The 27,774-nt window shown below is 34.8% G+C and overlaps 1 protein-coding gene across 3 annotated transcripts; it reads left to right on the forward strand.

Moving 5' to 3' along the window:
• Positions 1-14,004: 14,004 nt before the first annotated feature.
• Positions 14,005-27,166, forward strand: Znf214 (zinc finger protein 214). Of its 3 annotated transcripts, none has more exons than XM_040284834.2 (5): positions 14,005-14,139; positions 14,635-14,697; positions 15,639-15,727; positions 23,747-23,908; positions 25,237-27,166. In XM_040284834.2, the coding sequence occupies exons 2-5, from the start codon at positions 14,681-14,683 to the stop codon at positions 26,928-26,930; spliced, it is 1,962 nt and encodes a 653-aa protein (XP_040140768.2). In that variant the 5' UTR covers positions 14,005-14,139; positions 14,635-14,680; the 3' UTR covers positions 26,931-27,166. The 3 variants fall into 3 exon arrangements, with proteins under 3 accessions (XP_040140768.2, XP_005341129.3, XP_040140769.2); XM_005341072.5 differs by having other exon boundaries at positions 14,009-14,282; XM_040284835.2 differs by lacking the exons at positions 14,005-14,139; positions 14,635-14,697 and having other exon boundaries at positions 19,792-23,908.
• The last annotated feature ends 608 nt before the right edge of the window (positions 27,167-27,774 follow it).

Consider the following 27,774-nt stretch of genomic DNA (forward strand, 5'->3'; position numbering starts at 1 on the left):
GTTACATAGTGACTTTTTAAAAAGTAAAAGGGAATAAATTTATAGAAACTTTAAAGGAATACAAACTTCTCCATGACATACAGAATATGGCAGGTGAGGGAAAGTAAGGCATAGAACACATTCCTGACTTCCTAACTAGAAAATTTTCAGATATCACTGTAAATAGGCCTTTTTATTCTTCTGTCCTGTAACAAAGGGCCTCTACTCCCTTTCTGTAGCTTATCCTTCCACATGTGATCTGAATCTCATCAGCATTAACTGTTCTCAAAGTGATCCATGAGTGATCTCTCATCTCATTTTCTCTCTTCTATCTTCAACTTCTCCCCATCTTTGAGGTCTTTCCATTAGGCTTTCCCAAATATAATTTAGTCTTTCATAGATGTTCCCTTCACACCATACACCCTTCATGTTTATAGTTAAAACTTGTAAAGCATCTTCTCTACTTATTACAGTTTCAGTTCACTTCAATCTAACTGCCTCTTCTATACTTACACCAAGATAGCTCAGCTGTTACAAAAGCCAACCGGTACTTGGGGATTCATTTTTCATATCTGTAAGCATGAATGGCAAGAATGCCTACATCATAAGGATTAAGGAAGTTAATACATGCCTGTAACTTACAAGGTACCATTCATAATAATGCATTTTAACAACACCTTATGTCTTTTTAAAATTTGTTCTTTCGATATACATGACAATAGAGAATATTTTGACATATTATATATACATGGAGAACACCTTATATCTTGATATTTTCTCTTTCCCTGACTCTCATAATCCCACACTTTTTTCATTTGTGTTCCTCTGAGACAAGTTTTATTCAAGTCAGAATTCTATTGGGTTTCAACTACATTATATCTGCAATTCTGATTAGAATACAATATACTCTGGCCTTTTCTTAATGGATTTGTTGTTCTCAAGGGATTTTTTGTTTTGTGTTCTTTTATTTACATTTTCAGGAGAAAAACAGATAATTTGGTGCCACTTCTCTTATGTGAAGGTATTCATTTATCCCAAAATGTTTTGAACCAATATGGGCAACCAGGGTCTAAGAGAATTTCAATTTAAAATAAATGACATGAACTTTTACCACCTACAATAATTAAAATATTTGTTCAAAATAAATTATTCCTTCAGCTCATATTCATAATGACTATATTTCTTGAGTACCTACTGCTCTTTATGAAAAGATTATCTAGCCTATTTTTTAAAAAAATATTTTTTTTTAAGTTGTAGATGGACACAATACCTTTATTTTTATATGGTGCTGAGGATCGAAACTGGCAAGGCGCAAACTCTACCACTGAGCCACAACCCCAGCCCCAAGATTGTCTAGTCTTTAAAACACTCCCTAAAGTTTGGTTTTACTTACATTTTACAGATACAGACACTTAGAAATTAGGTCACAGAGTTGACAAATAGCCTATCCAACTACAAATCTTACTCTTTCTCTTAAGTAGTGCTGCCTTTTTCTAGGCACTGGGAGTTCATTTACATGAAATTGGTGCCGCCATGATCTATGATACTAGAACCTGTGCTGAATACCTGGCTAGAAGACGACTTCTAAATATATAACAGCTGTCATCTGAGCTACAGTAGTCTTAGGAGAACACAGAGGAAGGAGAGGTTCTTTATGGTTGAGGATAGAAATAAGAAGTTCTGTGGGGAAATGTCATTTACCCCAGAGAAGAGCATATTTTTGTTTATTTCCTCCCACAGACCTGCCCGATTTCCTTTCTTGATTGTCCTCATGGAATCTCCAATAGCAGTTTCTCAATCTCAGCTTTACTGACATTTTTGGTTAGATAATTTTCTGCTATGTGTTTGTTATATGATGCTTAGTAGCATTCCTGGTCTGTACCCACTTGAAGCCATTAAAACTCTTGATCTTCTGCAGCTGTGACAAATAAAAATGCTTCTAGATATTGCCAAATTTCCTCAGAGCAGTGAATTGCCCCAGTTGAAACCACTTTCCAAAAATCTTTAACTTATTGCTGCATACCCCTCCTCTAGGAGGTGGAGCTTCACTCCCTCCCATCACATTGCAGGCACCCTTCTGCTTGGCGATTTGCTTCCAAAATGTAGAATAAAGAAGTAGAGCAACTTTATAGAGAAACATGACAAACATTGTCTCAGTCCCATGATGAAGGTTAATAACATCATTCCCAAGTGTGTTCTAAGAAGGGCACATCACTGTTATTCCTCCCTCAGGCCCATAATCCCAGTCTAACCAAGAGTAAAACATCAAACAAACCCAAATGGAGGGACATGCCACAAAATATGTGTAACTTCTCAAATTGTTGTGGTCACCAGAGAAAGACTAAGAAACCCTCACAGACCAGAAGAGACTAAAGAGAAAGTGACCAAATGTAATGAACAGAATCCAGGAATACAAAGAGAAAAAAAAAACAGTAGGAAAAAAACTTGTGAAAACCAAGTGCAGCTGAATTAACTTAATTACTGTCCTAGTTGTAACAAAAAAGTATACATGAACTTTCTGTGATTCTAAAAAGTTTATTCTAAAATAAAATGGTTTTTTCAATTGGAGATAAGCATAGTCTCATGTTTTAGCAATTACCTTCCTTCCAACTATCCAGTAGAAATGTATGTACATATGCTTCAGAAATAATGCAAGAACTACTACCACAGTATGACCTGTAGTTTCCAAACACTAGGAAAAAAATGAATCTGTCTACAGAATAACAAAATTATGGAAAATTTGTACAATGAAATCCTATACAGTAACAAAAATACATCATCTGCAGCTACATGCCACTAGGATGAATCATCTCACAATCACTGAAAGAAGCCAAACCAAATAAGATTGTGCACTGCATAATTCCATTTTTAAAAGATCAAAACAAAAAAATTCCACTGAACAATAATGTTTATGAAGGCATATGTATTTTTAAAATGGAGGAGGTGTAATAAAGTACCCGAAAAGTTGGTTGAGTTACAGCTGCAAGACAAGACGTAGGAGTGCATACTCTGGGGCTCTTAAGTACTGGTAATGTTCTATTTCTTGATCTAGTGATGGTTTCTATGAGGGATCACTTGGTAATCACTTATGAAACTGCCATTTATATTTAATGTAGTTACATATAGTTCACATTAAAATTTGGTTTTAAAAAGGTTCACATCACCTTTAATAAAGGCATGATACAAAGAGATCAGGATAGAATGAAAACAAATATATGGTGAACTGCCTATTTATAGAAGTTTAAGAAAAAAGCAAATGGCTAACAAGTGTTAAATATTTCAAAAAAAAAAAAAGTTCAAACTTAGATACCAAAACTGATGCAAACCAGAAGATAGCACTTCTCAATTATCAAAATGGCAAAAATAAACTTAAAAAATAATACCATGTTAAGAATGGGATTAAGCAGATACAGTTAACATTAATGTTAATTGTTATACTTGGAAAGCTACATGTCCACAACTACTGAAAATGTTAAAAACTTGCATGACTTTTCAATCAGTACTTTCTTCTCTGGGTCATCATACCATGGGAAAAATCTCAAATACAGAAAAGAAAGTTCTGGGCATAAGGGTGCTTTTTCAGAATAATCTCAAAGAATCCAATTATGATCAGTGAAAAACACATAAAAGTATGGCCCATGCTTGTCTGTTTAATCATTTCAATAGACAATATACAATATGTACAAGACTAAAAATATATGGCAGAAATATGAGGATTATTAACTAAGGAATTAAAACAAACACTTTGCATTCATTAAAAAATATATCAAAATACTATCCACAGGTGTTTTTTGGGGGGGGGGGTTGTTGTTGTTTGGGATTTGTGAAAACTTTCTTGAATCAAAATGAACTCCTTTAAATTAATGGAAGGAGTCAAAAAGGCAAAATCTTTTTGTCAAATCCCCAAGAGATAAATGAATACCTGCCAACTATCATTGGATTTGGTGGGTGGGCGATTATTGGTAGCCTCTGTAGAGAGGGAGAATTTTAGGTTACTGATACATACGTTCTACAAGTTTGCTACCAAAATAAGATATAAACTGGTAGTGAGGAGCACAGGAAAAGCAGCTTTCAGGCGGCTTCTTTGCTTTCCAGTCAGGACAGAAGGCTGAAGCAAGATGAGTACCAGCAGAGCACAGGTGACAGGAATAGCCTTGAATTGAAAGAAAAACACCTGCCAGAGTCACAGAGAGGGCCTTGCCTAGATTCCCCGGCTCTGATTAAAATGGGCTATTCAGACCACTTTAAAACTTTAACTGGAAAGTTAAAAGCAGCCAGCACATGAGTTACAAGGGATAGTAGGTCTTCACGCAAAGACTCCTCATTACGTGCGAACCCCGATTCTGTCTCCCATCCCTGTCCCAGGTGACCGCAGACTCAGTCAGCACATTCCCCCTCCCACAAGGACAACGGCCACCCCTGAAAGACTGCAGCTTGGCCTTCCCCACCACCCAGGTCTGGAAGATCCTCGGGACTTAGTCCAGGGCCTCTTCCCTCGTCTTCAAACAAAATATGGGCGCTGGAAGGACCCCCCACCCCTGGAGTCCTTCCTATTCTACAGCATATAGAACGCACATCTAAGAAGAGACACGTCTTTTCATACCGTGGGTCTTCGTGGGTGTCGGTGGCAAAGGGTAAATCCCCGTGTTGAAAGCCACAAATCAAAAGGAAAAGGCTCTACCCGTACCTGCTTTCTGATGAGAAGGGAGAGCTCAACCTTTAGCCCTTTAAAGCCTCTCTCCCTCCCCCGAATTGAGCGCAGCAAACCAGCAAAGAGGGCTGGCTGCGTGGGCTGGCGCAGAGGGGTTGGCTCCCGGTGTCCCGCCCAGTGATTGGCTGGCCAGACAAGGGGGCTTAGGTCCCCTGGTCTGCCTACGCCTCCCACTGGAGTTTCCCCACAAAGAAGACACTTAGTTTCAATAGAGGGGGGTCCTCATCACTCTGCCCACCTGCGGGCACACAACTTCCTTTCCTGATGAAAAATAACCTCGTGGTTGGGGAAAAAACTTCTGGGAGTTGGACCCAGCCTTATGATCAGACTGGTTGACTCCCAGTAAATAATATCCCTTAATTTATTCATCCATCTAATAATTTGCCTGACGGTTGAGCCCCTACTTTGTGTCTGGCAGTTTTCTAGGTCCTCTTTAGCAGTGAACAAAATAACCAAAAGTCTGTTCCCTTAGCTCCAACCATATGGGGCTTAAATTCTATTGGAGGAGCTCAGATTTTTTTTTTTTTTAAGTAGTATATATAGTGTGGTGATAGTTGCTGTGAAGAAAAATAATGGGGCCTAAGGGGCATGATGGTGGAGATGCGGTAGGGAATGGATGGTTCCTATTTGTCTTTAAGTGGAAAGGGAGAACACTGCTAAGGAGCCATTTATAGAAAGCTAGTCTAAGCCATGCAGATGTCTGGGAGATTAAAGCATTCCAGGAGGAGGAAATCCCAGGGCCCGCTGAAGAGGCCCTCGGGCAAGAGCCTCCTTAACATAACAGAGGAAAGTGTGAATCAAATCTACCACAAGGGTCACCTTCACTGTGTTGATTTACTGATAGCACAATTTCATCCAAATCCCACCGGAACAAAACTGTTCTTGTGTAAATTTATGACCTTGGCCACAGAAGACAGGGATCTCAAAGTTGGCTTAGAACCTAATAGGTCCAGTAACTCCAGGAATAGATTTGTCTAATTCTGAGATAAGAGATCTCTGGATTAAATGAATAAATGGGCCTTCTCTTGGTATGGCTTCCATTTTCTCATAATAAACCATTCAAAAGACCTCTTTGGATTTAGATAGCAAAATCTGGGAGATTCTGGAGTTGACCATCTCCTCATTTAAGGTAGCATTTCTCCAGGTGGAATCTTCACGGAGGGCTTTACACTTTATTAGCAAAGAAGCCAGTATTCATTGGCATTAAGCAGATATATATGCTAGGCAGCTGATGCTAAGGGGCTCAGGCATGCTAGGTAACAAGATGGATCCAACCATCTCAATCACAGTTACAGATCATAAGCCTAGATTACAAAGATTCATGTAAAAACTAACTCAAAAGGATAACCAATGCTGTGTGAGATCAGAAAGAAGATAAACTCTCCTTTATTTGATTCTAAGATAGTACTTTAATTGGTTAAATACTGGTCTTCAAAGGTGTAAAATATTATGTTTACAAGTACATCCACTTTAAGAAAAACTATGAATGTTGGAAGTTTAGGTTCTGAAACCATTTTAACATGCCCATAAAGTTATGACATAGAATGCATTTATTCCTTGAGGAAAAAACAACTAGGGAGACAGTTAAAGAAGCTAAAGAAAGTTTTAGAAGCTTGAGGGTCCTGAAACTGTACCTGAATAAAAATGAATTAGACATTTAAAATTAATTTACATATGCTTGACCATATTTAATTTTTAACGTAGAGCTTAAGTGTTCTAATATTATAAATTTTAGTGCAATTAAGTAATCTTTTTTCTTTTCCCTTTGCTTCATTTTTTATTTTATTTTTATTTATTTATTTTTTTCAGTACTAGGGATTGAACCCAGGGGCATTTTACCCTGCATCTCCAGCCTTAAGCTATATATCAGCCCTTTTTAACTGATTGATTGATTGATTTGACAGATTCTCCCTAAGTTGCTGAAGCTGGACTTGAGTTTGTGATTCTCCTGCCTCAGCCTCCTGGGTAGATGGGATTACAGGCATGTGCCACTGTGTCAGGCTTTCCTTTAACTTTAATTCCCACTGACATTAGCCCCTGTGGCAAAGAATATTGTGTGCTACTTAATGCAATGTTATTAAAGAAAATTCTGTTTTATCTCCTCTTTATTGCTTTAGTAAAATTTAATTTTGTAGATCTTTTTAAATCTTAAAATACTAAATAATAAAAATGAAAATTAAGTCTTCTGTGGCTCAGCAGTAGAGTGCTCCTCTAGCAAGTGTGAGGCCCTGGGTTGGATCCTCAGCACTACATAAAAATAAATAAAATAAATGTATTGTGTCCAACTACAATTAAGAAAAAAATATGTTTTTTAAAAAGTAAGTCTTTTTAATTAACAACTATAGCAAAAAGGCATCTCAGAAACATTTTAAAGATGTCTTCTCACACTGATGTTAGTGAAATACCATTCTTCATAAAACTAATAAGGTGCCAAGATGAAAAGATTAACAAAATCTCCATCTTGTTTTGCCGTCTTAAAAGGCAATCTACATAAATATTCATAGTGCTATCATCTTGTTCTATTTTCTGTTTATATAAATTTGTATTTTGAAGTGTTATTTGGACAGAGGATGTTTATGAGATACCTAGACTTTTGAGATTGTTGCACTGACTTGTGAAAATGATCATTACTTATCTAAAAGTTAGGCCAATCTGAGTAATTGTAGTACTTATTATCTGTTGACTAGATAATACTTTAAATGACATCTCTGTATTATTAATGGCAAAAAAAATGCTTAGAGTAGTTAGCACTTGTCATTTTTCTCATATCCCACAAGCATAGAAATAAAAATTAAAGTGGTAGGGGCTGGGGCTTGGAGCTCAGTGGTAGAGTGCTTGCCTCACACTTGGGAGGTGCTGGGTTTGATCCTCAGCACCACATAAAAATAAATAAATAAAATAAAGATATTGTGTCCATCTACAACTAAAAACATTTTAAAACATTAAAGTGGTAGAAATTCCTTTTTCACTAAGAGTTTGCAAGAGTGTCTTTTAGGCCCCTGATTTCTTCCTGTCTGTACTCACATCAATCTTTCCCAATAAACAATCACACTATATACACAAACTATCCAGTATATATCCATTCATATTTTCTCTGTGCTGTTTAATTAAACTCAAACACATTAAGTTATAAAATTTGAGTTATATTATTCCATTTTTATATCTTTATTTTCTCACCCAATAAATAATTTTACTTATTTCCTAGTTGACTATTGTTATTTCTCTCCCCATGGGACTTCACCCACCAAAGGTATGGCTTCATACTGAATAAAGATGTTTTAACTATTCCTTGTTTTATTCCCTGAACCGAGAACAGTGGATGAAATCAACAGGTATCATGAATGTGAGAAGGGAGTGAAGTGAAAACAAGCAGGACAAGTAGAAAGAACAACCGGGAGGCCAGACAGGCTAACATGGGATGAGGGAGCAGAAAAATGGAATATGGAGTCAGAGAGGTGGGGAAGAAAAACAGAAAGATAAGGAGAGATTATGTAAGACCATATAGGTCACTGTAAGTACTGAAGACTTTCACTCTGAGTAAGCTAGGAAGTCAATTGAGAGTTTGGAGAAAAGTGAATGATACAATTATATTTTAAGAGAATCATCCTGGATTGTGATTAAATAGACAAAGTAGGACAATGGTAAAAGAAAGGTAAGAGGCCATGACAATTATCTCTGTGAGAGAAAATGATGACTAGGGTAGGGTTGACAACACTAGAGGTGGTAAAATCAGTCATATTCTGGATATAAGACAGAACTTCAAGAATTTACTGACAGAACAGATATGGGATGTAAGAAAAAGAATCAAAGGAAAGTCCAAGATACTAGTTTGGGGAATGGGAAGGATGAGATAGAGAAGACTGTGATAAAAATAAAACTTAGAAGACACAGAGTGGGGCAGGCAGAAAAAGTGTTTTCAAAAGAGCCTGAAAACAAACTTCCAGAGAGGAAAACCTAGTGAGTACATTATCTAAAAAATCCAAGTGAAGAAAGTATATCTAGAGATCAGCAGGGAGAGGGCAAGAATAGATATTCAATAGATTAGTAAAGGGGAATGAAGGAAGGGAAGGGGGATAGAAAAAGGAACGACAATGGAATGAATCTGAAATAATTTTTGTATATACTGATATGAAAACACCATAGTGAATCCCACCACCATGTACATCCATAAAATGGGGCTCTAACAAGAGTAGGCTATATTCCATGCTTGTATAATTATATCAAAATGAATTCTACTGTCATGTATAACTAAAAGAACCAAGAAAAAAAATCAATTGCACCTAGTTCTCCAGATAAGACAAAATGAGACAGAAAACAAACCGCTGGGTTTAGCAACATGAATATCATCAATGACTTTTTTTTTTTTTTTTTTGGTGCTAAGGATTGAACCCAGGAGTGCTCTACCACACCCAGGCCCTTCTACTTTTTATTTTGAGAAAGGTCTTTAAGTTTCCCAGGCTGGCTACAAACATGCCTAAATACAATACATGATTGTATTTAGGAGATGGAAACTTTCAAAGGCAATTAGGTCAGGAGGGTTCTGCAATATATCACAATATATCATGAGATTTGTGCCCTTATAGAAGATGTACCAGAAAACTCCTGGTCACTTCTGCCATATGAGGACTTAATGAGAAGTTAACTGCCCATGGATCATGCAGTGAACCCTCACAGGACATGGAATCTGTCAGTGCCTTGATCTTGGAATTCTAGTCTCCAGAATTCTGAGGAATAAGTTTCTGTTATTTGTTAGGCATGCAGTTTGTGGTATTGTGGTTGGCTGCCCAAACAAAGACAGGTTTTTTGTTTTTTTTGGTTTGCTTTTTTATTTTTAAAAAAGGATATATGCTTGATTGTTGATGTCCAATAAAGAGGAAAAAATTGATAATGTAGGAGATGGACTAGAGTTAGGTACATGGGAGCAAGAGTGGCTGGAATATGATGACTAAGTGTATAGGTTTCTAAGCTTGGAGCACAGACTACTCATCCATGGTAAAAGACCAAATGGGCACTGATGCAGGTGGGCACATGGATGTGTGTGGGGTGTGAGAAGGTGTGGAAGTTTTCTTTGATTGTTTTCTCAGGGCAATTAAAAACACACTAATCAGCTGGGCATAAGAATGATAAAGCTCACAGTTTTTGTCAATGTTCTATGAATATAAAAATACATTCTTTATTCAAGGCATATAAACTTTTCTATATGCTTCTTTATATCATTCAATTTATGTATTCCTTTTTTAATCTCTTAAAGTTAATTCTGACACAAATGTATTGATATTTATCACAAATTTGTATTTATCAAGTTCTTAAACTTATGCATCTTTGCTGTATATATTCAACAGGCTTGACACCATTGTACTTCTTCAAAAATTGTGCCTTTTATCAGCATATAAAACCTCTCTCTAAAATATTTTTTAAGTTCAATGGACATTTATTTATTTATTTATTTATTTATTTATGTATGTATGTATGTATGTATATGTGATGCTGAGAATAGAACCCAGTGCCTCACAAACTAGCTAGGCAAATGCTTTAACACTAAGCTACAACCCAGCCCCCTCTCATTAGGTCTTAACCTTTTAACTAGTTGAAATTTCCCGTCTGTTTGCCTGGTATCTTTCTTGTAAAACATATCTCACAATGTTTCTTATAAACAGCATAAGTTTGGTTTTTATTGTTTGACTCAGTCTGATAGATTCTGCTTTTATATAGAAAAACTCAGTTGTTGGGCAGGCCCAAGATAGCTACAATTACGTTCCTTGCCAAGACTTCCAGCAAGTTATGTTTTTAGTAGGTAGTCAAGATCATAAATACACGGATTCAGCATATGTACTCAAGGTCATAAACATCTATTTGTGAGCATGTATTCATTCATGTAACCTGTTGGCATTTTCCCTTTTGGTTGGCCTGCATATTAATAAAGGCATATGGAAAGACCCAGGAGGCTGGGTTTGCTGCTGCCTTCAAATAAAATGTGTTTACTATCCCAACTAACCTTCCAGGATCCCAAATCTGTTTCCCAGGGCCTGAGCCCCTGCTAAACATCAGTCCTATCATAATTAGCAGAATGGTTTATTACATTACTTATGTATATTACCTTATTTATTTTATATCATAACTTTCCTCTGTTACTCAAAATTTTTTGTGGGGGTATCTGTTTTTAGTTTGTTATTTGTTTATAGTCCTTTCATTAATTGCTTCCTTATATTTTAGGGAAACTTGAATGAAACGAATTCAAATTCTTACAAATCCTCAAGTAGTTCTTTTATCATGACAGGTGATGATAGTTTGGTTGATGTACTGTTTAGTTTACTAGTCTGTATTGCTATTAAACAGTATTCTGGCTTCTTAAACTACAAATAAGAAGTCCAATATCATTTTTCTTTTTAGATAACTTACCCCTTTTTTTGAAGTTTATTAGTTTTCTTTTTCACCCTAGAGTGTAGGAATTATACTTTGATACATCTAGCTTGCCTTTACTTATTAATCTAGACTGAAAATGTAATGAGTTCTGTAGATCTACAGATTTAGGCCTTTCAAAAAATGTCAAACTAATAAGAAAGTTTCCATTATTTTGTTATTCATTTGTTTTTTCACTTCTACCAATTCCCTTTTCTCTTTCTGGAAATTCTGTATCTGTACATTAGATCTCATAGATAAGCCTTTTATCTTTTTTTTCTTGATTTCCAACCTTTTTTCTCTCTGCCCTTCAGCAGTTATAGTTCCTCAGATACACATTCTATTTGTTTCTCTGACAACTGGGTCTTCCTAGGGTTGGTTGGTTGGTTGGTTGGTTTTGTTTCATTTTGTTAGCCAGTTCACTGAGGTTCAAGTCTGGTTAATGGAATATTTTAAGTAGAAGCAGTTCCACAAGGGAAGACAAAGAGATCTCTGCTTCTATCAGCCATTGAACAGGAGCATGAACCTGCCAGTTTTCTACAAAAGCACTTGGATCCCTCTTGCTCTATAGTTTTCTTATAATCTCTCATACTCAGCACAGGAATAGTTAGCCTACATGTGCAGATTCTTCTTGGTGTTGTGGGAGTCAAAGAATCCCAATAGATTTGTACAAATCTCCTAGAATTTCCACAGATCTGAGGTTCAGATGATTTTCAAGAAACATTACATTTAATTTCTAACATCTTGGCTCTCATGTTGTTCACATTTATATCCTTCCCAGAGGGATGGAGACCCACACTAGGTTTCTAAATTCATGCTCTAATTCCAAGGTTTTTCTCTATAAGACCCACTTCCCTGGTTTAGTTGAAGCTGATAACTATGATCAGGCAGTGGAGAAGCTCATTCAAGTAGGCATTCCTTAAGATCTCTGAAAACTTCCACATCTATCTTTAACAGAGATGTTATTGACCTTATGAAATGGGAGACCCATTCACTTTCATTTATATGAAAAAGTCCTGATTTTCTCCAAACTTGGCAAGAACACATTATTAATGCACCTGGAGGCAAAAGGCCATGATTATTGTTCTTAATCCATTAGCAGTTGGTCGTTTGAAATCCTAGGTTTCACTTCTCTCTCAAAAAGAGTTTTAAATTGCTCAAAGTCCAGTTACAACTCTCATATCCTCTGATATAAAATAATTTAGTCTTAAAGCACACTATTTTTAAAAAATGAAAATACAAGTCAAACAACATCAACAGCTAATATTTGGTGTTTGTATATGCCAGAAATGATGAAAAGTTAACTATATAGATCAGCCATATTATTTTTAATAGTAATGACTAATATGCTATGGTTGAAAGTAGAATAGTAGAAGAGCCCAACTCCACTGTTTGTTCTTACTGGTCAATGTGCATTTAGGACTTTATCAATTATAACTGTTTTGCTACATTGAAATCTTCATCTTACATATGAGAAGACTGAAGGTGAGAGGTTAAATTACTTGCCCATACAACCTAGTGAATTACAAAAAGAGGTTGTGAAGTCAAGTTTGTTTATTTATTTATTTATTTAATTAGTTACACATGACAGCAGAATGGATTTTGATTCATAGTACACAAATGGAGCACAATTTTTCATTTCTCTGGTTGTACACAAAGTAGAGTCACACCATTCATATCTTCATACATGTTTTGTTAGAAACAAAGCTCTAATTGCTAAACTTGATGTTCAAGGCAGAGAGAGGTCCATGCAAAATGATTTTCCAAATGTGGTCAATGAAGTCTTAAGAAATTCAAGTGCTCATTGTGGTGGGACACAGGCAGGCAGACTCTCGGTCATTTACTCCTATTAAACATTAAACTATATAGTTAAAACTTAAAAGTGCTTGCTATGTACCAGGAACTGGTTTAATCATTTTTTGACTATGCTCTTTATTTTTCTTCTTTTTTAAATTTATATATGGCAATGGAATGCATTACAATTCTTATTACACACATATAGAGCATAATTTTTCATGTCTTTGGTTGCATACAAATTATATTCTTGTTTAAGCATTTTAACTACACTAAATAATTTAATCCTAAGAGGCCTGTGTTGCAGCCAAGGTTCATCAATAATAATTGATTTACTCAGATTAGAATGCAGGGAATTCTTTGCTTTTAATGACAACTTTACCAAAGCTTCCTTGTCTAGTAAAATGTTTTAATACTACTAATCAGATCCAGGGCTGAAGAGAGAGAGAGAGTTTAAGGAAGCAAAAACATTTTCATAATATATCACACTCAACTACCTAGTAAAAGAGCATGCGCAGACTGAGGCTGGGGCTGGGGCTCAGCAGTAGAGCACTTTCCTGGCATGTGTGAGACACTGGGTTCCATTCTCAGTACCACATAAATATATAAAATAAAGGTCTATCAACAATTTTTTAAAAAATTAAAAATAAAAAAGAGCATGCACTTCCAAGTCTTTCTGAGGTCCCAGGACACCGAGAAGGGGTTCCTTTCCACGGGTTCATCTCAGCCCCACTTTGCCTCCAACCTCAAGATTAGGCATGAGATTGGCTACTGGGATGCCAGTTCCTCCAAGGGCACGACAGTGGGCGCAACCACCTTTCGCCAACCAGAGCGATCCTACAGCATTTCCTAGGGTTTAGGCTGAGGGGTTACGCATTTGTAGTCTGTGAGTATCCCAGGACTATTCGAAGCCAATGACCCCATTTCCCGGAAACCTCAGCCAGGCCCCACTTCCCGGGACCTTCTGCATCCAGAGGCTCCATCCAAGTTTCAAAAGCGCCAGAGGATACCGTCCTTTCGCGCGGGAATAAGAACTGCTAGAAGTTGAGCTACGCGGCTGCTCGATCTTTCTGGCCAATCAGGAGCCACGTCTTCCAGCGCGCTCCTCTCCCACCCCGCCCCTCTTGTATCCTTGGAAACGCGGCTGAGTCAACGCCTTGGAAGACACCGGACTTCCGTTTCGATCTAGCCGGGCTGCGCCATTGTTTGCGTGGACTTAGGGTTTTGGACCCTCCGGGTGTTCCTTCAGAGGCTCCGTAAGTGACGCGGACTCTCGAGAAGGCCGAGCCAGATGTGGACAAGGGCGGGAAGTGCGGTGGCTGAAGGAAGAGTGGCAGAAAAGTAGAGTTGGGCCGAAACACGACTCCGACTTAGAAACATTGGCGACACCCCGGTATAGGTGGGTTACTCCTAGCTCCTCTCGCCTATTAAGGATTAAGGAAGGAAGAGGGCAAAAGGCAGCTTGGCCTCGTGGTCGGGTGCTGGGTTGGGAGGTGTTGGGGCGAACTCGGCCGGGGACCTGGATGCACATCAGAGGCCTGCGGGTCTTGCTGCAGGAGCCGAGGCTTCGCGGATCTGTAGCCCTGAGATCCCGCTCCTTGAGTACCATTGGTGCAAGTGAAGGGTTGCTACCCAGCTCGGCCGGTGGCGCGTTGGTGGAACTCCGATGTCTCATCTTGGTACCTGAGTGAATAGTTTTTTTCTCTTGAGAGATAGGGGGTTCTTAACTAATTGCCGTTCTTTTTTCCCAGAGACTTACCCGTGATCAGCAAGGAAGAACCTGAGTGGTAAAGGCTCATGCCCCCACTTTACAGGTGAGGAAACTAAGGCCTTGGAAAGTGTAGAACTTGGATCTTTTTATAAAGTTCTAGAAATGGTTGATAGCAGAGTTGAGATTATAATCATATTCTGGAAGGTCTAGATCTTGATCCTTCTCCAAAATTCCAGTTTCCTTTGTGATAGATAGTAAATCTAGTATTTTGTTGTAATAAGTAAGAGAAGGCAATGGAATTATTTTTTCCTTAATTTAACAAAATATGAGCAATACTCTAAAAACAGAAAGAAGACTTTTACATGTGCTGCTATTATTTACTTTATGATCTTATATTAATAATTTATATAAATAAACCATATAATAATACATGTAATTAATAACTAATTTAATAATGTTTAAACAGGTTAGTGAGTATGTATGCATATTAAGTATTAGATAAAAGGCTATAAGTAAACACATCTAAATGTCAATAATGGCTGCTTATGGTTCATGTTGCACAAGAATAAGTAACACATTTAATATGAATACTCCTCTATACTATGGCTTCATTTTGTACATTTATACTCCCCTGCAATAAGTTTGGTTACCTAATTTGTCCCCTCTAATTCTACCTGAGACTAAATGATGATTTTCCTGTAAATCTGAGCTACTGTTGCTGTGTTTTAAGTGCCATTCATTGTGGTACAATTTAATGTGGATAACTCCATATATTATTAATTTCTCCCTGGAGAGACCAAACTGTGAAATCAAATTTTGTTTTTCATGTCTAGAGTTTTATCCCTTAGTGTCTCTAGACGCTTAGAAGCATCAAAGTGCCAATTTTTATAGCTCTGCTTTCTAATCCTTGAAGGGGAACAGGAATGTTTCTGGGCTTTTTTGGACCTCTTTGTAGGAGATTTGGGAGTCATATTTACTTACTATGTGGGGAATTTAGTGCTATGCACTAAATTTTTCATTCCTTCTTTCCTCACCCACCTACAGCCTAGTTGTCTCAACATTCCACCCATTCCCAGAAGAGAAGAACAAAGGAGAAACAGTTGTATGCTGTCTTCCTCACAATTTGATCTCAGGTAAATAGGATTGTCTTTTCTTACTTATAAAATGCCCTGATTCTTCATAGGTAATGGAGGTAGTAGAAGTAGCAGTGAGGACGCATGGATCAGATTGCTTAGAACATGTTACTCACTTGCAGAAAGGCTTCCAAGCCTCCTATGCAGCATGCCCATGCCTCCTACCCAGGGGTTTTTACCAACATTAACTCATTCCTTCATTCAGTCATTCAAGTTCAGGCTACATATCATTTGTATTGTTCTTAGTGTTCTGAGATAAATATATTAGAATATCTTTACACTGAGTAATTTAAACCAGGAAATTAATAATATATGGAGTTATCCACATTAAATTGTATCAGAATGAATGGCACTTAAAATACAGCAACAGTAGCTCAGATTTACAGGAAAATCATCATTTAGTCTCAGGTAGAATTAGAGGGGACAAATTAGGTAACCAAATTTATTGCAGGGGAGTACAAATGTACAAAATGAAGCCATAGTATAGAGGAGTATTCATATTAAATGTGTTACTTATTCTTGTGCAACATGAACCATAAGCAGCCATTATTGACATTTAGATGTGCTTACTTATAGCCTTTTACCTAATACTTAATATGCATACATACTCACTAACCTATTTAAACATTATTATGTATGCATACATATAAACATACACATATATATAAATACTACACATAGGTTTATCTAAGGTACATGTATACAGAAGATGAATATTTATAAAAAATTTTATTAAAAATTTTTCAGGAAGGCAGGGAATATTCCCAGTGTATAGAACTGGACCTTGCATGTATAAGTGTTCAATAAATATTTGCTAAGAATGAGTGACTATTATTTGTATATTTTTTTCATTTAACATACAATGAGCAATTTTTCTAAGCATTTCTTAGTAGTACGAGTTTTAATGACGATATAATATTTAATTCAAGATATATACCATTCTTTATTTAAATATTCTTTTATAAGGGAAAATTTAAGTATGTCTTATTTTGCTATTATAAACCACTTCTAATTAATATTCTTATACAAAATTTATTAAACACATGTCTTTTTTACTTTCTTAAGATATACTTTGAGAAATAGGAAAACAGTCAACAGATATAAATATGTTTTAGGCTTTTGAAAACCTAAAGTTCTTTTTTAGAAATATTGCTTGAGGGGCTGGGGATGTGGCTCAAGCGGTAGCGAGCTCGCCTGGCATGCGTGCGACCCAGGTTCGATCCTCAGCACCACATACCAACAAAGATGTTGTGTCCGCCGAGAACTAAAATAAATAAATAAATAATTAAAAAAAAAAAGAAATATTGCATGAACTTAAAATTGCATGACAATTTGATCCTAATTTGCTCAACTTTTACCAGCATTAGATATTATTTTTAAAACTTTTCTTTCATTTGCATTCTCTTTAATCTTCAGTAAGGTTTACTATTTTTTCACTTATATTTATTGACAATTTGCATTTTTTTTTATGAAGGGTCTATTGACATATATTACCTTTATCCCTACTAACCTTTTTTTTCCATTTGATAGTAGGTAGTCTTGTATATATAAAAAAAAAATCATTGTAAATATTTCTCTTACTTTACCATTTGCCCTTTACTTTCAAGGGCTTCTTTGTTTAAATGAGCTTTGAATTTGTATAAAGCAAAATATTATGTTTATATTTTTATGCATTGAAATATATTTTTATTTCCAAATTTAATATGTACTTTATTTCCAAACTAATATATAATTACTTTTATTTCCTCAATTATTTTTTATACTTTTAAGTAAAAAGTTTAACTCCTGAGTCTATTAGAAATTTATTTGAATATGAGAAATGACAGGAGAACTTAAACATTTTTTTTAATTCCAACTTGGTTATTTAATTTTTCTGGTAATATTTGCTTTCTCTACTGAATGTGGTTCTCCCTTTTCATATACAAAATTAGTAATTTTTAAAATTTTAGTTGTAGATGGATGCAATACCTTTCTCTTGTTTATTTAACTTTTTTTTTTAATTTTTTTTTTTTTTTAATGTGATGCTGGGGATCAACCCAGTACCTCATGCATGCTAGGCAAGTGCTCTACCACTGAGCCACAACCCCAACCCCCCCCAATCAGTAATTCTTGACACACATACAAATCACTTTTAGGCTTTCCTGTTTTGTGGATCCATTTCCCAATATATTTACTGGTATCAGAGTGTTTTTATTGTTGTTCCATTATATGTAGTTAACTTAATGGGCAGCTAAGACGAATAAGTTTTTTTATTTAATAAGGATAAAGAAAGGGGCTGGGGTTATGGCTCAGCAGTAGAGCGCTCGCCTCGCATTTGCAAGGCCCTGGGGTTGATCCTCAGCACCACATAAAAATAAATAAATAAAATAAAGTTTAAAAAAAAAGGATAAAGAAAAGAAAGAAAGATCATATGTTAGAAATATTCCTCAGAATGATATTATGGTGATTTCCATTTTGGGAAAAAAGTGTTAAAGTTAGGTATAATTAGTTTTAAATACTGAATATATTAACCTTTCTGTATGTTTTATTAGTATAGAATATTGATCAAAATATAGCTAGTGCTATCTTAGCTTGCTGTCTATGCTTGTTTCATGTCTACTGTTTCTTAGTTTTATGAACTAGATTTAATTACTTGACCAGTTTCTCATCTTTAAAGTGGGGAAATAAAACTTACTGTGTAGGATTATGATGGTATATAAGGGCACACACAAAAAAAAGTTAGCACAGTGTTTGACATATAGAAAGAACTCACTAAGAGTCAATTGCTATTTTATTAGTTATTACTTAAAATATAATTCATATCTGATACAACTCTTTTTAGTCACCAAGCCATAAATATGGAGGAAGAAAATCTAGCTTCATTGTTTCCTTCCAAGTGTCTATTTAGTTGTCCAAACATCATTAATTAAATAAGCCATTTTTTTCCCCACAAATTTGATGTCACATCTGTCATGTTTAAAATTCACTGTTGAACCTGGGACCATTTGCAGATTTCTATTTTTTTATATTGTTTTCTTTATTCCTGTGTCAAACCGATGCTATTATAGAGGCCTTATTATAGTTTAAATGTGCTATTAAATTAGTCTCCCCATATTATTCCTCTTTCAGAATTTTTTTTTTCCTCAAAAGCACCTGAAAACCAATGTGTTAGATCTTTTCTACCCCCTCATCAAAATCTTGTTAGTATCTTGATTGGGTCCTATAAAATAGAGGTAAATTTAGTGAGAACAAAATTATATATTTTTTTACCTAAGATTGAATGGGATCTCCATACTCTTTCAACCCTTTTTTAATCCTTCCAGATTCTAGAACTATCTTTATATAGGCTCTAAGTATTTTTGTCAAACTTATTTTGAGGAATTTATATTTATATTTGTATTGTTATTATAAATATTACATAGAATAATTTGTTATAATGTCTTTGCTATTTTTCTGTATTAATTGAATGTTATATATGATATATAAAATTTAACTTTATTGTAATGTATTGCATATATGTAGAAGAGTATATGAAAACACATATGTACAATTTAAATATAAGATAACATCTGCACTCATCATCTAAACCAACAAATACTTTTAAAAGCCTCCTGATAACCCCACATTTTCATTCCCACCAACTGGAGGGGGTATAACCACTTTATTAAAAGTTGTATTTAGTATTTTTAAGTCTTTCCCCTATATTTTAAAATGTGCATATTTGCATCTCTTAGAAATTATTTAGTTTTGCATATTTTTGTATATTGTACAATGTAATGACTAAGTATATTTTTCTGTGAATGATTTCTTTAGGATAATGTTTTACTTTTACACTGTATCTGTGTTGTTTTACATAGCTATAGTTCCTTTTCACTACTGTGTACTATTTCATAGTATGAACAACTTATTTATCTATCCTATTGTTGTTGAACCATTTGGATTGTTTCCAGCCTTTTGCTGTTATAGTAACTATTATACTCTAATTGTTCTTGTACATATCTTCTGGTATACATAATGTAAGCTTCCATAGAGTACAACTGTATTAGTGGAATTTTGAGGACATTAATTTGTTTTATAACTTCCAGTTGTTTTCAGCTGATTTTATGACAGTCTTCAGATATGCAGCCTACCCTCTACAGAAAATCTGTGTGCTTTCACATCAGTGGTGTAAAGATCATGGATCTGCAATATCTTTTTTCAGGTTTACAGTTTTAATGGGAATGCCTTTAATGTTTTGTTTTTGGTTTTGAGATATGATCAGGAAGCATTCTTTCAGCATTCATTGAAATAATTATATGACTTTCTTATTTGACATTATTAAGAAGGTTTAAACTTAATAACTTTTCATTTTAACTCTTCCTTTATATTCTGGAATAAAGTATCAATTTATTATGCTCTAATATGCTTTAGTGTTGTAGGAAATTAAATTTACCAAAGATGACCACAATTATACTTTATCTTGTCCTTAATGTTCTTCTTGAAATGTGACTGATATTCTTCCCCACCAAAAGGCAGGGCCTGTGTCCCTTCCTCTCAGATCTGTCAGAGGCTTATGATTGGTTCAAACCATGGAGTTCAGTAGAAATGATGCAGTGTGAATTATGAGACTAAGTCATAAAAATAATGAACCTTTTCCTTGCTTTTCTCATGGGAAAATTTCTACCATGTTGAGAGATAGTCCAGGCTACATAAGAGAACCAAGTGGAGAGGAACTGAGACCCCCACATCAACAATCAGTAACAATTTGCCTGCCATGTGAGGGAACCATCGTGAAAGTGAATCCTCCCTCCAAGTCGAGATACTTGATGACTATTGATCTAGACAATAATTCACAACAATTTCATAAGAGATTTGAGCCAAAACTGCCTACCCACTCCTAAATTTCTGGCCTAGAGAATATGTTAGAGATAATAAATAATCATTCTTTTAAGCCTTTAACTGTTGGAATTGTTATATAGCAGTATGATAATTTATAATCTATAAGCGTTGCTGGATTTTACTTGCTTTATATATTATTTGATTTACCTATTGTAATGTTAATATTTTCCCCTAGAGAACTAGTTCTTGGATTCATTTAACAATGGCAAAAGTTTTCAAATTCCCATATTTTCTTGTGATTACTTTATTGCCTTTCCTTAACAGTTAAGTAGTGTTTCCATTACATATGGTATAATACTGGAATCCTGTTAATTTTTTCTTCATATAATTAATCATTTTTTGTAACACCATCTAGTGAAGAATCCATACTTTCCTCTTTGATTTATAATGCTACCTTCATTGTTAACATGTTTTCATAAAGAAGCATATTGGTTAGTGAGAGGCCTCTATTCTGTTATACTAATTCATTGTTCTCTTCTAATTTTGCTACTAGCCTTTGGTGGTATGTCATTCTCTAGTAAGGCAAATCTTCCCACTTGGTTTACTTCTCTATATGGACTTTTCCTTCCCTATAATTTTCAAGGAAAAAAAATTATATTGTGTTTCTCAAAAAAAATCCAACTGCAAATATTCTTGAATTGTATTGCATTTAAATCATCTCATTCAAGAGCATGGAAGCATGCTTCTCCTTTTATTCAGATAATCTTCCTTCTTCTCTTTGGAATTTGAAAGGATATAGTTTTTTATATTCTTGGTTCAACTGGTCTGTTTGTTGCTGTTGTGTATGAAATTTTACTTTCTAGTAGTTGATTGCTGATACAGTATGCTATTGTCTTATTGTAACTAGTAATTTTGCTGAATATTTAGTTTGTTTTATGTGCATATTCATGGGTTTTCAAGATACATGTCTCTAAGTATGAAAATAATGACATTTGGTATTTTTGCTTCCAATCTTCATGCCCATTATTTCTTTTCCTTACAGTATTTACCAGAACTTCTAGTACTATGCAACAGTGATGGTGGTTATTCTTTTCTTGTTACTATTATAAAGAACTACCATTGAAATATCTCCATTAAGCCTATAGTTCTTAATATACACCTTTAACATTTTAGAGAGTTTAAAAATTTTTTTAGTTTGCTAAAAGCTTTTCTTAATACCATGTATAGTTGTTCAATTTAACAGAATTTATATTACGTGATTTTCCTGAATTAGCTGAGATAATCATGATTGTCTTCTATAATACAGGAAATTATGTTTCCTTGCATACCTGGAATAAACTACACTTGATCATGATGTATTATTGATACATTACTTAATTCAATTAGCTAATATTTTATGTAGGAATTTTGTATATTTACAAATCTTCATTTCTAAAAACAGGAGATTAGACATTTAATTTTATGAACTAGCTGAACACTCCTGGAAAATTCTGGTATTTGAATCACATATGCAACTAATAGAAGAATTATAAGATATTTGAGTAAATTCTTCAATTTTAAAGATAGAAATCAAGATGAATGTGCGGCAAACAGGGATTGAGTCTGAGGAAACATTATGTAGACAAGAGACTATAAACTCTAATTAATATTTCTAAAGTAATTAAAGAAGACATATCCACGAAACTCTTACTCTTAGAAAGATATTTAAAGCATCAATAAAGTGAGAAAGAATGCCAAGAAAAACAACCATGAGTATGAACATAATCTCATTGAAATTAAAATATAAAAATAAAAAATAAAAATTCAATGGAAAAGTTGAAGGTAAAATTGGGAAACTTTTTCATATGATAGAATAAACAGACAGAAACAAATTATATAAGGGAAAATGGACAAAGCAAATACAGACTATCCAGGAGAATAATATATGACTAATAGGGGACTCAGTTTAAGTGCAGTCTTCTAGATTAAAGAAATCAAGAAAGGAATTTTGCAGAGAAACATGAGAACATTTCATAGAGTTGATGAGCAATCTAGATTGTAATGCTCACTGAATAATCAACAAAAAAGTCCCAAACCAAGGAATCAACAAAAGAAGATCCTAAAATATTTTTATAGAGGAAACAAAATATTACCTACAGATTCATTAGAATTTTTAAAAAATCAGTCTCAGAAGCAATGCTTATAACAATGAAGCAATTCTGAGGAAAAAAAAATTAGTCGACATTTCTGCACTCAGTTATGAGGGGTTAATGATGATTTCAATGTACTGTGATTCAAATGATCTGGGAATTTTTCCTAGTAATCCTGCTTGGAGATTCTCTTAAATGGTGTATATTGAGGAATACCTTGTCTGCTTCTCACTTTTGCCTTTTTCACTGGCAGTGAGCTTAATATTCATAGGTTTGTTTGCACTCATTTTGATGTGTTCCTCCAAAATGACAGAGTAAAATAAAGAATTATGGAATATTGAAAATTGAGCTTTAAAGAGTAGCCAGTCCAGATTAGAGCAAGAAGATAACATTTCCAAAATAAAAGGGTTGGGTAGGCTGAGACACTTGATAAAATAAATTATATAGAGCTTTTCAAAATAAGAATATGAGGATAGCAAATTTCTTAGAACAAAACAAATCATCCTTTCAAACAAACTTTATAATCATCGTCAAAATTATATAAGCACTGCATTGATTTAACTGAAAATAGTATGAAAATGATGAATAGAACTCTAGTATATAATTCATCATCTCATAGGAAGAAGTAAATAATATCTAAAATGATCACCCATGAAGCAATAATATAAGCAATATTGAGTAATATTATTGCACTTGGCAAATTATTCTTGTCTGAAGTGTATATGTGTGGGTCCCTTCTGGGCTGCCTTCTAGCTCTGTGATCATTGGAATTAATCTGTTTCAACCATTATTTACTATTTTGTAGTACAGAGATAATAATAGTATTTACAACATAGGATTGCTATGAGGACTAACTAAAATATAAGTCGAAGTCATTAGCTCATTGGTTGACAGACAAGAGCTATGTAAGTATTTCTTTTATAGTGATAATATTTGATATTTGGATACATTTTTAAGCCATTTGGCTACTTGTTATATCTTCCCTTACCTTTCTTGTTTTTCTTCCTTTTTTTGAAGTTCTTTCTTTTTCTATGTGGTTTGCCACTTATATTACCTACTAAATATCTTTTTCTTTGTTCATCCTCTCACTTAGATTTCTTCTGCCCCAAAAGCCTGATCTTTAACCAGATGGCAGTAACATTTGAAGATGTAACAATTATTTTTACTTGGGAAGAGTGGAAATTCCTGGATTCTTCTCAAAAAAATCTCTACTGGGAGGTTATGTGGGAGAACTACACAAATGTCATGTCATTAGGTAAAGTTATCCCAGCTCACAAGGAATTTAGAGCTTTCTAGAACCAATTTTGTTGAGTATTTCAGTTCTTTGTCTGAGTGCTTGTGTTGGTGTGATAGAAGAAATATTCACAAATATGTTTTAAGCCAGATGACAAATACAGTTTGAGTATCCCTCATGCAAAATGCTTGGGACCAAAAATGTTTTAGATTTTGGAATTTTTTGGATTTTGGAATATTTGTATGATCTTTTTTGTTTGAGCAATCCTAATCCAAAAATGCTCCAAAATATGAATTTTTTTGAGCATTATGTCAGCACTGGATATTGGAGTATTTCAGATTTTGAATGTTTGGATTAGGAATGCTCAACCTGTAAAATAGAAGGCAAAATATCTTCTAAAACATCTGGGTTATGCAATGACCTAGATATTTGTGATTATTATTTTTAATTATTTTCTATATTATTCTTAGAGCACAAATCTCATACATAGTAAGTTTTGTTTGTTCCTAAAGTTGTTTTTTGTCGTACTGTTTGTACAAATTGCCTTTTGTTATATAACAAACTACCCCAAACTTAGTGACTTAAGATAAAATTTATTATTTTTTCATGATTCCTCAATAGGAATCATGGATGATGTCTCATAGAGGGATTTTCTTGGGACTGGGTGATTTTAGGATAAGGCTGACTGGCCTAATTCATATGTCTGACAGTTGGCTCAAAATCACTAGGGATATTGGAGATACATTGGCTATATGTCCCTTTCTTCATGTGGTGGTGATGGTCGCAGAATTTTCAAAAGCAGCAAGAGAGAAGGCAAGCACTCTTCCAATTTCTGCTTTGGCACTTTAACTGTTATCCCAGTGAGCAGATTATATTACCAAGCCTAGACACAGTGTGGAAGGAGAGCACCCAAAGGCATAAGTAGAGTTAATGCAGCCATTTTTTTCCCACACAGTCTCCCACACTATTCTATAGCAGAAAAATAGAAACATATTTTACTTCTTATAATAATGTCCCAAATAAAGTAATGTAGTTAAGTTTAGTCTTCAAAACTATTTCTATGAAGCAGTTGGCCTTATTTTTTATTATAAATAGTACCTGATAAATTGTAAATTGATGCTCAAGGTATGTTTGTGAAATGAATGAATGAGCAAATGAATAAATATATACATGAATGTACAAAAATAAATAAATCTCTGACCCAAATGGAGCAGCCAAAGTCATACCCTTCATTCCTAGTCCTCTCCACACATATCTTCCTACCATTATGAAAGTCTTTGATTTAGATAATTGGAAAGCTTTAAGCACAACCTTCATATCATCACTAAAGTAACTGTTTATTCTTCTAGGAAACTTGAATGAGAGCTACAAGCCACAAGAGCAGCGATTCAAATACTTACAATATGGAAATTTTTCCTCCTTGCAGAGCTGGAGAAATGCTAGCACTCAGATATACGAGAATCAAAATTATAATGAAATCATTCAAGGGGTAGATTCCAAAAATGTAAAGCAACAAGATCTTTCCCAGTGTCAAGAGTGGTTAATTCTCTCCACACAAGTACCAGAGTATGGAAACTATGAACTGACCTTTGAAGGTGTAAGCCATAGGAACTTAAAATTTAGAAAGTTAAACCTTATACCTTATACCTTAGAAACCAAAACCACCCAAGACTTTAGTAGAGAAGATTACATGAATGATTCTCATGGTTTTCGAGGGGACAGAAACCATCTTGTCATATCTAGGAAAAATCTTTTTATAGAAAAAGACCAGAAATTCATAGCTCAGCATTCTTATATCTCAGTGGAAGAAGCCCTTCCAGTATATATTGGGGAGATATGCCAGTGTGACCTACTGAGAGACTCTGTGGAGGATAAATACTGTGTATGTAATAAATATAAAGAAATTCGTTATTGGAACTCACAGTGTGTTCTCCACAAGAGAAATCAACTTGGAGAAAACCTCTATCCATATTCCATTGGCACAGCATGCTTCTCTCAGAGATCAGATTTTTACAGATATCCAAGAATCCACATAAGTAAGAAGCTGTATGGATGTGATGAAGTTGGCAGTAACTTTAGTCATGGCTCAGGAGTTTACTTTCATCAGAGAGTCTTCACAGGGGATATACCTTATATATGTAATATATGTGGTAAGAGCTTCAGTCAGATTTCTTGTCTTCATAGTCATCAAAGTGTCCATACAGAAGAGAAACACTATAAATTTGAGTGTAATAAGGACCTCAGTACAAATTCACTATTTCACATTCATCAGAGTCTTCACACAGAAGAAAAACCCTTTAAGTGTGATCAGTGTGGTAAGAGTTTTAGTCGGAGTTCAGTACTTCATGTTCATCAGAGAGTCCACACTGGAGAAAAACCATATAAGTGTGATGAATGTGGTAAGGGCTTCAGTCAGAGCTCAAATCTTCGAATTCATCGGTTAGTACACACAGGAGAGAAGTCTTTTAAATGTGATGACTGTGGTAAGCGCTTTACTCAACGCTCAAATCTTCAAATTCATCAGAGAGTGCATACAGGAGAGAAGCCTTATAAATGTAGTGACTGTGGGAAAGACTTCAGCCACAGCTCAGATCTTCGCATTCACCAGAGGGTCCACACAGGAGAGAAACCTTATACCTGTCATGACTGTGGGAAGGGCTTTAGCAAGAGTTCAAAACTTCACACTCATCGAAGAATACACACTGGAGAGAAACCTTATAAATGTGAAGAGTGTGGTAAGGGATTCAGTCAGCGTTCACATCTTCTCATTCATCAGAGAGTTCATACAGGAGAAAAACCCTATAAATGTGCTGATTGCGGGAAGGGCTTTAGTCACAGCTCTAATCTTCACATCCACCAGAGGGTCCACACTGGAGAGAAGCCTTATCAATGTGCAAAGTGTGGTAAGGGTTTCAGTCATAGCTCAGCACTTCGAATTCATCAAAGAGTCCACGTGGGAGAGAAAACTTATAAATGCCATGAGTATTATAAAGGGTTTGATCAGAATTCACATCTTCACAATAATCACAGAGAAACTGTATAAATCTTGTTTATTAATAGCTTCAAGTAAAGCTTAATCATTAAACTCAATAAATGCTGCTGGAAAACAAATCCTGTAATTAAAACAAAATTCTAAACAAAAGTACTTTCCCCTCCTACCTCAAGAGGCAATTCTTAGGAGAATTACTATTTATTTAAAATTAAATGTAATTTCTTTACTATACAATACATAATTATTACAAAATATATATTAAAATTTAAGGAAAGATTTTTTTTGCATCCTGTTGTGTTCTAGTCTTTTTTCCAGTGCATTTTAGTGTTTATGAAATCAAACTGAATGTCCAACTTGTATTTTCACTAACTTCAAAATGCTTTTAATTTTTGTTTCAAAGCATTTCATTTTGGTTTTAATTGAAACTGGCTAGTCATCTTTGAAAGAACATCTCTTGACATCCTTAGAAAGTCTTTGGGAAGCCACAAAAAAGATGGAATTTGCAAAAGTTGAAATTCAAACTGGTATTGTTCAAATATGGACAAATAAACTATTGTAGAATTCAATTGCATGCAACGAAACCAACCTGATAAAAGATGAGAAAACATTATATGTCCCTGTATCTAAGATAATAGATACATTGGAGATGTTATCACTGTCATCCAGAAAACTCAGGAACCATTCTTCTGTTGCTAGGGTGCTGCACTTTGAGGTAACCACTTCTCCCCAGGTTTCCACATTCATTCATAGGCTCAGAGACCAAGTAGATTTAGATTCCCTAAGAAAGGTATGGATGAAAGTTAATAGTGAATTCTAGAAACTAAAGATCATCTATTGGTTGAGAAATAGAGATTCAAGCAATAGAATTTAACTTCAGTAGAACAGAATGGTAATA

Source organism: Ictidomys tridecemlineatus, chromosome 4, assembly GCF_052094955.1.
Source record: "Ictidomys tridecemlineatus isolate mIctTri1 chromosome 4, mIctTri1.hap1, whole genome shotgun sequence".
NCBI lineage: Eukaryota > Metazoa > Chordata > Mammalia > Rodentia > Sciuridae > Ictidomys > Ictidomys tridecemlineatus.

Bases quoted from the DNA above. Each gene is read 5' to 3' on its own strand.
- Znf214 (XM_040284834.2), top strand. The intron at 15,728-23,746 runs GTAAATAGGATT...CCTCTCACTTAG, and splicing joins TCCTCACAATTTGATCTCAG to ATTTCTTCTGCCCCAAAAGC. The intron at 23,909-25,236 runs GTAAAGTTATCC...TTATTCTTCTAG, and splicing joins CACAAATGTCATGTCATTAG to GAAACTTGAATGAGAGCTAC.